Genomic DNA, 12,672 nt, shown 5'->3' on the forward strand with positions numbered 1-12,672 from the left:
CTGCGAAGGTGCCTCCGAGGGCCCGGCTGCACATTCAGCATAGCTGAGAAATGTTATTTGGAACTGTTATTTTAAGCAGAGTGTCTGACAAAGCTGAAAACTCCCAAATTCTGTCAAAAACGACAGCTTAGAGGTCTCAGACTCCGAGGATCAGACAGAAATACCAAGTATCTTTCAATTTATCCTACATCAGGTCATTAAGACATTGGAGCTGGATTCAAAGGAAGAGGTTTGGAAGGACATCCAGCCACATCCCTGCTCCATCCCTGGTGCGTTCTCAGAGCCAAAGCATGGCCCATCAGAGCAGCAAGGGCTGGTGACTGTCACCAGAGCTCTGCAAGGGCACCCTGGCTCCTTCTCTCTCTGCCAAGCATCCATTTGCTATCTGTTTTCCCAGACTCACTCCAAGCCCACTAAGCCCTGGGGAAAAGGAAGCCCAGGAGAGACAGTTCCAACAAAGCCATTCCTGCTGCAGGGAGATGCACAGGCAGAGAGAAGCAGGACAACGCCAGTGACACAGAGCATTGGCACGGAAGGCCAGCAGTGCTGCAGAGCCAAGTGGGATTTTTCTGCTCCTTATTTTGGCTGGAAGTTCAGAGCATCTCAGCCCCTTCCTCCTTCTCTTTGCACATTGTGACACTGGCTGCCAGCTGCTGGCGGCACACTTGGCCCCGCTGGCACTCACAGAAAGGGCTTCTGCACTCACTTCCTCCTGCCAGATCATCAGGACATTATTGAGGGAGTGAAGAACAAAGCGCTGATGCTGCCTGCAGGAACCGTGGGGATTTAAGCACCTTCAGGGCCCCAAAGCCCCGGCTGCTCTGAGATGCAGGTGGTGAAGGACAAGCTGCAAATGCATCCCAGACACTTTGCTTGGGCAAACGGCTCCAGCCAGCACAGGCAGCACCCCTTGTCCTGCTGCAGCATCCCTGCATCCCGCTACAGCATCCCTGCATCCTGCCACAGCACTGCACCACAGCATCCATCCATCTCACTCGCAGCATCCTGAGGCAACACCCCCACATCCCACCACAGCATTCCTGCATCCTGCTGGGCCCATGGGATGGCTTGGGGGAGGTGCAGGGGAGGCACAGGACTTGCATCCCCCACAAGGCCTGGGGTGCCCGAGGGTGAAGTAAAACAACTGTTGCATTCTCTCAGGCACTGGCAATCTTCCCCCTGAATCCATGGCTTCGATCCTGGCAGCAGCCTGGGGTTTACTCCTGGGGGAAGGTGGTTCAAGGAACTGCTGCATGCTCGGTGTCACCCAGCTGAGGCCTCTCTGCAGGCTCAGTGTCACCCAGTTGATGAGCCTCGTTACAGGCTCAGTGTCACCCAGTTGATGAGCCTCATTACAGGCTCAGCGTCACCCGGCTGAGCCCTGTTTCCATGCTTGTGTCACTCAGTCTTCCACCAGAAGGATCTGCTGCCCCCAGCACAGAGCAGTGGGCAGGCCCTCCTGCCTGGAGCCAGCTCAGCAGCCCACGCCTCTTCTCAGTGGCTCCCAATCATGCCAACTCCTTCAGACCCCTGGGAACCACCCCTGTGTCCTCCACTGCTTGGGACTACCCCCCGCACTCACTCTGCTCCCAGGGCAGCCCCGAGGAAAGGACTCTGGGATGATCCACGCATTGCCTCCCTTGCACTGGGAGCTGCCCCGGGCACCTCCCCCAGCCTCCTCCTGGCCCTCACCCACCTCCACTTGCTGGCAGATCTGTATCAGCTTGGCCATCTGGTTTTCCAGTTCGCTGTTGCGTTTAACCAGGTTGGTGAGATTTGTCTCCAGGGTTTGCTGCAGGTCCAGAAATGGGAGAAAGAAGAAAAATACAGAGATCAGTAAAGCTGGAGTGTCCCCAGTCCCGTGCCAGCAACCGAGACCCTCTGCCACCCAGCACACTGCCTGAGGGAGGGACACCAGAACAACTTTGGGCGAAGGCTCTGGGGGTCCTTGGCAGCTCCTGCCCATGCCAGGGAGCTTTGCCATGGGGGAGACACCGAGCCCAGCACCGCGGTGACCCTGTGGTGTCACCAGCTGGAGAGGACAGTGTGGGTGTCTGCCCTTTGCCACTCCTTTGGAGAGCAAATTTTGGCTATTTTCATCACCAATTTTATTCTGCACAGGGTGAGGGAGATGAACAAGAGCCTGATGAGCCATGGGAGAGGGACGTCTCCTCTGCCAACCACCTCAGCTGGAGCAACGATGGCACAGGCAGGGAGAGCTCAGCTGCACTGTGCTGGCTTCAGTCCCCAGCCACGCTGCCCTTTGCTCACCAGAGCAGACCTCAGCCAGCAGATCACAGCCAGAAGATTATGAGCAGTGGATCATGGGCAGTGGATCCCAGCCAGCAGATCTTGACCAGGAGGTCATGACCAGTGGATCATGGGCAGCAGATCTCTGCCAGCAGAGCACGACCTGAGCAGGATGGGGATCCCTGGGCCTGCTTTGGTGCCCACAGGCTGCAACGTTCTGGGAGAAGGAGGGGATCCAGTGAAGCACAAATGAAAACCCCATTTGAGGGGATATCGATATCTGTGGCCATGGGGGGAACACAGTTTGTGGCTGTTAACAACTTCAGTGACACAGCACTGCCAGCTCCACGTGCTCTGCTACCAGGAATGCTTTACAACAAAGCACTCACTACCTGTTGCAGCACTTGTCAGGAAATGATATCCTATTAATATTTTAAACTCCAGGGCTGGAAGAGGGTCCCTGAGGTGGTTCATTTATCTGCAGGTAGGAACTGCAGTCTAAGGCTTTGATCTGATTCCAGCAGACCCATAAACACAGCCCCCCTCCGCACAGATGGGTAATTGGGGGCTACTGAGCCAGGAGAACGTGAATCACAGGCACGGAGCACAGGCAGAGCACTCATTCCTGAAAAACCACTGGCTCCTAAAATACTCTGAGCTCGTTTGCAACTCTGAAAATTGCTGGCCAAGGGCAAGTAAGGCAGAACACAGGAACAGGCTGGAGAAACAGAATAAAACCCAGGGAGCCTTCGTTATGCCGGAAGGGTTCGCAGAGTGGGGCTGTATGGATAATGGCAAAGCCAGCTGCTCCCGCCCCCCTCTCCTCACAGCCCAATATTATAAACATCATTTCACTACAGCAACGAACATTTCACTTGCTAATTACCTCCCTCGTCACCAGCGTGGCTGCACTGAGGTTGCAGCTTTGAACTCACACCACTCTGCTTTAATCTTCCAGGGTGTGATGGAGGGCAGGGTGGGGGCTGGGGGTACAGCTTTGAAGCACACAGCTTTGTGCTCAAACCCCATTTGCAGCATCCCAAGTTGTCTCGGGGATGGCATCACTCCTTCCATCCATAAACACACATAAACACTGCCCCGAGCATCAATCCCTTCATCACAGATCCTCTGGGGCGATGCTGAGGCAAGTGGTGGCACTTTACTGGTGTCACTGATGCTTCCACAGCCCTTTGCTCCTCCCCTGCCACTCGGGGCACCCACAGACTCTCGCTGCCAACCCCTCTGCATCCCAGGAAAACACAGATGGAACATTTCCGTCTGTTTGACATGCTGAAACAAATAAAATGGGCTTGAAGCCTGGATCACACCAGCTGGTTATTTTGTAGGTGTATATAAATTACAGCAATTACAGAGGTTGGGTTTTAATTGCTTATAAAATGCCTGTCATTTACCCAAACCTCCACCTTCTGTCCTGAAATACAAATAGGTGATTTCTCTACAAATGGGGAAAGAAGTGAGAAAAAGGGCCATGGGGAGAAGGGGCTGGGTCACCCAGGGACAGCAGGACCAGAGAGGGAAGTGCCTGGACACGGGCACCGTGGGGCAGGGGCTGAACCTCCCCCATCCCGAGACCCACAGGATCAAATCCTCCCACAACTCCAACAGAGCAGCTCAGCACGTGCACTCTTTACCTGCCAGTGACCAGATGCACACTAAATCCCCTCCCACCCAGCCAGAGGAGAGCAGTCAGACAGCACTGACCTGCGAGCACCAATGCTCGTGTTTGTTCAGTTATGGGCACAACGGGCAACAACTCCATTTTCCTTTTTCTCCAAATACCAAACAAGCAGTTGAACTAAACATGGATTTCTGTGTTTGAAGAAGGCATCAAGGCTCCAGGCTCAAGACAACTTCAGGAACTATAAATACGTGGTGTCCTCCTGGTCCCTGTGCTTCATCAAACACAGCGTTGCCTGCGCCTGGCCAGAGCTGCTCTCCATGGCCGGTCCCCAGCCCATCCACCAGTCTGGAGGCTGGTTCACACTGGGAAAAGCCATCAGCCTTGTGGCTTTAACCAGCTGAGAGATGGAGCAGAGCAGGCTCTGAGCCCCATGCAGGTGGCCAAAGAACAGGGTCCCCACACATCACACAGGCCTGAGGCTGAGGGGGTCCAATCCCCAGGGGTTTGGGCCACGCAAGCCTCGGATTTCCTCCAGCAGCATGAACCTGTGGGTGTGGGACGAGAGGACTTGGAGAACCCTGGAGCTGGGAAAGCCCTAGGGACAGGAATGCAGGGGTTCTGGGTGGCTGCTGGTCGATGCTGCTGTCCCTCAGCGCTGCTCTGAGGGGCGAGGAATTCAGCCTGGCACGACGGCACAGAGGGTGTCCTTTGGCTCTGCCTTATCACAGACAGGTTTCTGCATTTATCTTCACGGGAAGGCAGCCAAGACTGGAGAGTGATACAGTGATTTACTCAGGGCTTTTCTCAGTGCCCCTGTTCATCTATAATCACTTCCAATAATGGAGGCGAATCCCTGCCCTGATCCTCCTGCACGCCACAAACACAAATCACGTGTGCATCCACCAACCCACGTGCAGGCACACAGGCACCAAGTCAAACCCACTCCAAAATGCACCCTGGATGCCAAAGCAGCAGGAAAACCAGTTCCTGGAAGCCACCACTATGCACCAGCCCCACCTGAACAGGGCAGGGGACGAGCACCTGCAGCGGCCGTCTGGGATTGCTGCCAGGCTGAGGACGCACAGTCAAGCCCTCGGGGCTGAGGATGTGCTGCCAGGTCCCAGCACACGGCAGGACTGCTGCAGGCTGCCCTCTGACTAGTTTTGGAGCAGCACAGGGAAGCCAGATGTCGCCAGGACATTGCCCAGGGCATCAGGAGTCTGCCACAGAGCTCCTGAGGGAGCTGCTCATTTTTTAAAACCACAAAATTGTTGATAGCATGAGGCAGCTGTAATTGCACTGGAGCCCTGGGAACCTCCACCCCTGTCCCTGTTCCCAGCCAAAATGCTGCTCTGCACTGAGCTCCTGCCCCAGGCACCCACTGGCTCTGTGGGGATGATGGAATTGATGTAGTCTGTCTCAGGAATGCTGGAGCAGCTTTCTGGGGAAGCAGCAGCTGGACAGGGTGACCTGCAGGTAGCCCCCCCCCCCCAGGGTCAGTCCAACCCCATCTGCTCTGAGGGGATTTTGGAGCAGGACAGTGATAGTGGGGTTAGTGCAGCATCCTCTCACTCCACTGGCAGCTGCCTCTGCGCTGCCAAACTAAAATCACAGAATAGCTTGGAAGGGACCATAAAGCTCATCTCATACAACCCCTGCCATGGGCAGGGACATCTTCCACTATCCCAGGTTCCTCCAAGCCCTGTCCAACCTGGCCCTGGACACTTCCAAGGCACTGACAGCACTGCACAGATCAGGCTCCTCTCAGTGGCCACAGCAGGTCCCGAGCCCGGCGCTGCTCCCACTCCCACCTCCCCTTCCCACAGATTGCACAGAGGGCTGAACAAGGCACTGCCCACCACCAGCCCTGGCAGCGGCACAGCCAGGTGATCCAGACTGGAAGAGGGGAAATTTGGGTTAGATATGTGGAAGGAATTCTCCCCTGTGAGGGTGGGGAGGCCCTGGCACAGGGTGCTCAGAGCAGCTGTGGCTGCCCCTGGATCCCTGGCAGTGTCCAAGGCCAGGCTGGATGGGGCTTGGAGCAGCCTGGGACAGTGGAAGGTGTCCCTGCCCAGGAAGAACTGTGGAACAAGATGAGCTTAAGGTCTCTTTTAACCCAAACCATTCTGTGATTCCACAATTCTGTGTTTAGAATCAGTTCCCACCACCAAGAAAAAAAAAACTTCAGGGAAAAATATGCATAGCCACTCAGCTACTGGGCTTCGCTCGGAGAATGTCCCTAGACAGTGGGACAAGTGACAAAGAGACAGGACTGAGCTGCTGCGTGTGACACGAATGCATTTTAAGTCACTTTGGAGCAAAAGAGACCGAGCAAGAGCTGAAACCTCTGCCAGCATTTGGGGCTGCTGTCGCCCCACTGGCAGAGCTGACCTAGAAACCAAGTGGCTCTGCACGGCATGGGGCTGGGGGGACTCTGGTGGTGCTGAAGAGTCAAGAGCCAGAGCCTGAGCCAGGCAAAGGGGTGCTGGCAGTGACCCCCCGGCACGGAGGGGATGGGGACATGGGGATGCACTCGACCAACACACACCTGAGGGTGACATGGCCCTTGTCCCCTGATCAGTCTGAGCAATAGAAGAGCAGCTCCAAATCCATTCATCAGGTTTAATCCCTGGTGATCTATTAGGTTTCAACCCTGACTGTCTCCTTCTATGCTCACCTTCAGCTGGGAAGCAGCTCTGGAAGGAAGCTCCCTATGGGGAGCAGGGCTGAGGATGCAGGTGACACAGGGGTAGGTTTGTCACAGCCAGGGCTCCCAGTGCCCAGCCTGGGGGTGCCCCCAGCGCATCCCCTTCACCTCACAGAAAGCACAGGGTAATCCCAGCCTGGTGAGACCTAGGGCTGGATCCTGCTCACGGTGGGGTAAATCCACCATTTCAGTGGCCATGCTCCAATTTGTAAACGGGATGAAAGCAGGAAGGAACCATCTAGAGCCCATAGGAGCAGCTGTGCTGGGTTGGGCAGGGACTGGAGGGCAGAGGCAGGCAGGTGGGATCCATGCTCCTCCACAAAGCATTCCAGCACGGGCTGCATCAGCATTTACTGTGTCTTGTGTCTCCTTGGGAATTTAAATTGAGAAGAGAAAAAAATAAAGCAGAAAAACCGGAGTAAGTGTGGGATTTGCAGCCGCTGCACGTGCTGCTGCCGACTCAGCACATACTGGATTTGTGTCCTGTCGGCTCTTCTGGAGCATCTTCTCTTGGGCTGAGCCAACCAGCATCGTCCGAACCTGCCTGATTTTGGGGAGCAAACCTGTTGCTTGTCCCAGCACATGAGCTAAAAGCACACTCTGGATCTGCCGTGCAGCTGCCTCGCTCATGGTGAGGTGCCACTCATACCCACTCTCCTGTGGGGCACCCCACGGTGCAGCAGCTCTGCCCACAGGGTCCTGCTCTGCCTGAGGCACTTCCTGGAGAGCCCAAGGCTCCAGCTGCACTGACATAATTCTCTCTGAAGCTCAGCACATTCCTGGAGCTCAGCCCTCTGGACACAGCACACAGCCAGAGCTTCACACAGTCCCACTGCCGCCAGGTCCGGGGCCATCTCCAGCCTCGCTCGGCCCTCTGGACATGGCACATGGCCAGGCTTTGCACAGTCACACTGCTGCCAGGTCTGGGACTGTCCCCAGCACTGCCCTGTCCCTGTGGCACAACCTTGCAGATGCCGGGGACACAACTGAAGCACATCCTCAGCCATGGTGGAGACCTCAGCTTCTCCTGACTCACACACGCAAGCCTGAAGAGCTCCTGCCTTTCTGGGGTACATCTCAACTGAAGAAATGAGAGGGACAGAAATGGCTGCGGGTAAAACTTGCTCTGTCACCTGCCGACACTCACCTCCTCCCAATGCCTCACTCTTTGGCCTCTGCTACCCAGGAATGTGACCAAATGCTCCTGCTCCTGCAGACAACCTGAGGACCGGGGAGTGACGCTAATTCTCCTGTAAATCAAAGCTGTCCTGGGGAAAAGTCACAAGGGGGAAAAGTCACACAAACTAGTTTAATGTTGTTGTTTCTCCAAAGTCGCTGATTAGTTGCAGACTTGGCCTGAGCATGGTTTTGGCAAGGTTTGTGTCTGGCTGCCTGGTGCAGCTCCAGGGAGCACATTCCCTGTCCCCTGTTTGCCCCTGTCCCTGTGCTACTTAACAGCAACAGGGGCTTTGCTTCCAAAAATATTCCTTCAGGCAAAATGCTGTAAGAGCCCGAACACCTGGAAATCCTTGGCACAGGCCGTCCTCCTCACTGCAGGGAGAAGAGGAATGGCTGGTGGTGCTGGAGAACCTCTGCTGCTGGAGCCTGGCCACACACGCATGTCTCCCATGGAACGAGCTGTTCCTTGGCAAGCCACAATGGGCTGTTGTGTGAACCAACACACACAGGTAACCAGGGTGACACCAAATCACGGCGGAAATGCGAAGAGTGGATTCATTTCAGTACCTCGCTAGCAGTGCTGGGCGGCAGCGACACACGGGGACACTGCTCCGCCAGGCTCGGCTCATCCCAGCAGCCAGAGACACACGGGGACACTGCTCCGCCAGGCTCGGCTCATCCCAGCAGGCAGGGCTGTCTGCCCCAGTAACTCCGAGGGCTTTGTGCACACGCAGTTTATCACAAGACTGTGTTTTTATCATCTCTCTCTTGCCCAGCAGGAGGCTCCAGGACGTCTGTCAGAGAGGGTTACCCTACACAGGAATTCTACTTCTCAAAACAGGCAGAGGATGAACAGCATTAGGCATAATAAATGGAGTTTTCCCACACTGATGTTCTTAGCATTCCCAGCTGCAAGGTTCCTTTGAGCGAGAATATTCCTCCTCGCCAAATCTTCCACTTTTAACCCCTTCCTCCCAACAGCTGTTTTCCTGGCTAAGATGAAAAAAAGGATGGGAATAAGGCAGCTGACACCCTCCTTGTTACGGGGTGACCAGACCTTCTCCTACATTGTAAGTGTGCAGTTCCATCAGAAAGTCAGCACAAGGCAGAAGCCCAGCAAAGCACAGCACACTCCTGCAGTTCCTGGAACTGGAGGGGAAAACCAGGAGCTGCCCAAACACAAGTTCAGCTGCCACACTTCCACCAAATACACTTCCAGCAGAGGCTGGTTCCCTTCATTCCCATGACAGGGCACAGCACAGCAGCTTTTGGGTGTTCTCTCTCCTGCATCCTTCATTATCAACCAAGACTTTTTGGGACAGATCTCGACACCACTTCCAGGTCATGGAGAGGCAGGACACGTGGCAGCTCAGCCCTGGGCCCCAGTCCCTGCAGCAGTCAGGAGGCACACGTGAGGCACAGGGCTGCTGAAGGACCAGGGCATCCCCCCAGCCCGGGGTGGGGTAACTCCTGTGAGTGAGCCATGGGGCAGCAACAGGACAACCAACAGCCCCAAGAGGACATTTCAGTGCCACCCTGCACTGTCTGCTGCCTCCATGGGGATGATGGGCAGATGGTGCCAGCACACCCATGGCAGCTGTTTGCATCTGGGCAGGTCCCCCAGTTCCCCCAGCACTCACCAGAACCAGTGAATCCCAGAATGGTTTGGTTTGGGAGGGACCTTAAAGCTCATCCAGTTCCACCCCCTGCCATGGGCAGGGACACCTTCCACCATCCCAGGTTGCTCCAAGCCCCTGGCCTTGAACAATCCCAGGGATGGGGCAGCCTCTGGGCATCACAGAGGTTCATCCTGGCAGAAATGCATATGGCTGATTTAGGTCCTTCAGTCTTTGCATCCTTTAATCTCTCCAAAACAATTCTTCTCCGCTTGGATAATATCCTGGTTTTCCGTATCATTACAGTAGTGTTGAAAATTGTTTAAATATTTTATTCAATTCGTCCAGACTGTGACAAGCCAGTTTTCATTCCTGAAGTCATCTAAGCATGATCTGCTTGTTGGGGCTGTCCTAGTTAAACACCAAGATTTTAGTTCTCAGTTCAGGCCGTGTGTTTTTCAGCTTAAAAGAATGTGATTTTCAGACATCTTATTAAATGTGCTACATTTGCTATAAAAAAATCCCAAACTACAGCGAGTCCTGAGTTTATTTGCACATTTCCCACTATTTTTATTTATTCCTTTAAAAAGACAGAGTGGAAGGAAAAGATTTCCATTGCTCCAAGCAATGCCTTTTTCCAGGAATTTTTCTCTAGTGAGTAATTCCCGGCTCCTTCCAAACCAGGAGTTATAGAGGGGTCATTTTCTGATGCTCTGCTCTAGGAACCACCACAGCTGCACAGCCCGAGGGGTGGAAGGGCTGGGGAACAGCCCCCCAGCTTCCCCCTCTGAGCTCCCTGCAGGATGGGTGATGGTGAGTGAAAGAAGCCAGTGCTGGCAGCAGCCCCAGAGCTCTCCACCAGCCGCAGTCCCCCCACACTGGCCCCAGAAATCCCCAGGGCTCATTTTGGGAGGAACCCAGGAAGAAGGTCTGTTGTCCCCAGTGGAGCCAAACGTTGCTGGGATTCCTGCTTCCCTGAAAAATCCCTTCTATCAGAAAAGTAAGCCATTAACAATGGCCCTATTTTATTCTGCCACAGTGAGGAAACCACAAAAATTGAGGAGAGAGAGAGAAAAAAAGAAAGAAGACCCTGTGGATGTCCACCTGCTCCTTCAGTCTCAACCTTCTGGCCTTCCATCCTCTCGGGTTTCTGTCTCTCCTGTGCAGCAAAAATGATTCATTTGTCACCCTTTTGGGTCACTGTGGCCTTGGGGATGATGCCCAAAGCCCTCCCTACACAGGAGGATCGCTCTGTGGAGGCTGCAAGGGAACAAGTTCCTTCTACCTCTTGGGGATCCTGCTGCTGGAGCTGGAGGATCCAGGGCTGGCAGCAGTGCAGATCCTTCCCAAGATCCTCAGTGTCCTAAAGACGCCCAGGTGAACAAACCCCTGTTGCACATCCTGTCAGATCTGGGGGCTGCAGGACCCCCAAGTGTGGACAGCTCACATTGTCCCATGCCCAGAGAGCTCCACCAGCAGCACTTCAGAAGCGTGATGGGAGAGAAGCCCAGCAAGCCCTAGGGCAAGGTCAAGGAGGAGTCACCCACAACCCTGGGAAGGCAGAGATTCCAAAGGACAGGCACAACCCACGGCCTGAAACACAGAGCAACAGTCTCAGGCATGGGGAAGGATTAGAAACCAGAACACACCAAGTGCCTGGAGGAGCTGTCAGAAGGCACAGGGATAACCAGAGGACAAACCAACAACAACACAGCTCGAGGAGAGATCAGACCGTGAGACATCTTGAGAGCCCCACATTTGAGGACCGACTGTCAGGCATGAGCCAGCACCCTGGCACTGCTGGCTTTGAAGCCCAAGTGAACAAAATCCTTTCACAGTATAAAAGATAGGTAATGCTTCATTCCATAAATATGTATATCCTCATGGAAGAGCTGACTGGTGGAAAGAAGATGCACCTTTTGAAGGAGTTCTATGAATACACGGTAGGCAAAGAACACCATCAAAGTTTTCCTCAAAAGAGAGGAGAGGAGGGGAGGGAAGAGGAGAGCAGGTAAAAGGAAGGAAGGACAGGGCAGGGAAAGGCAGGGCAGGGCAAGGAATGACACGAACTCCAGTGAACAGCAGTTGCCAGGGGTGCTCTAAGGACCTGCAATCGTGTTAACTGCTCTGGCTGCAGGTAACTGTGTGGCTGTGAAGAGCCCTCTGGGATACTCACAGGGTGTGTGAGAATTCCAAGATGGAATTTCCAGGGAAAAAGCCTGACACATTTTAATGTGAGGTACATGGGTGCATCTGAATAGCAGGAAACTCAGTGTCACCAACAATTACTCAAGGCAGAAGAGGACAAACTACCGGAAAGAGCATCAACAAAAACTTTTTCCATTAAAGTTTCCTCCTCACCCTCTGAGGCTCTCTGTGTGATTCACAACCAGCGAAGTTTCATTAGGCAAACCTTGTGAGGTGTGACGTGTCCTCAGGAGCCACGGCACCATCCCGTGGGCACCAGTGACACCTGGCTCAGGGCATGGCCTGGGTTCCACAGGCTCCCACAGCCTTTCCAAGCAGAGGTATCATCTCAGGAGCACAAATGCCCATCTGAGGCTGCTAAAGGAAATCTGGGGTTTGGCAAGTCATTTACGCAAATTCCTATTTGCATTTAATAAACAACCAAGTGTCTGTGGCAGAAATGAAGAGATGCAATTCAAAGGGAATGCACTGAGCAGGGAGTTTAGTGCTAGAGAGAAACTCATGGAAGATTCATACATTCCCAAAGAACATCTGGTTCCATTCAACATCAAAAGAGCCACTTTGTGATTTTCACCAGATAATGGGTTTATCAAAGATTTACTAATCACTTCATTCAATTCCTATCTCACCTCCGAAACCAAATTAGCAAAATTCAAGAAAGAAGTAAGGAAGAATCCTGAAGAAGGTACCTGCTCCCCACCTCCTCACTACCCAGGCTGCACGTCAGGATTGAGCTCTGGCTGCTCCCAAACTGAATGGGAAACACATAAAGTGGCTGCGAAGCAGAATTCACGCCTAAACACCGGGAAGAAATGGTTTGAATTACAAATACAAAATTAGCTGGAGAGTGAAGCTAAAGCTCCTGCATTTAAATTGAGGCAGGAGACATAGGGAATTCTGCAGAGATCAGCCAGACCTGGCACCAGAGGTCAGTGACAAGTGACACGGGTGACACCAAGCCTGACTTATGCCGTGAGCATGACACAGGATTCAGCATTACTGAGCCAAAACACTGCAGAACACAGTTTTAATCTAAAATGTTACAGTGCAGAACATGGTTTTAATCTAAA

General features: G+C 53.7%; 1 protein-coding gene across 2 annotated transcripts in view; it reads right to left on the bottom strand.

The window, feature by feature from the left end:
- MID2 (midline 2) overlaps nucleotides 1–12,672 on the bottom strand; it is a 65,936-nt gene that overhangs the window by 17,924 nt on the left and 35,340 nt on the right. For both annotated transcript variants that reach the window (XM_039572074.1, XM_039572075.1), the window contains exon 3: nucleotides 1,697–1,792. In XM_039572074.1, coding sequence (XP_039428008.1) covers nucleotides 1,697–1,792 — 96 coding nt within the window. The remainder of the gene's footprint in view (nucleotides 1–1,696; nucleotides 1,793–12,672) is intronic.

Source organism: Corvus cornix, chromosome 4A, assembly GCF_000738735.6.
Source record: "Corvus cornix cornix isolate S_Up_H32 chromosome 4A, ASM73873v5, whole genome shotgun sequence".
NCBI classification, from domain to species: Eukaryota; Metazoa; Chordata; class Aves; order Passeriformes; family Corvidae; genus Corvus; species Corvus cornix.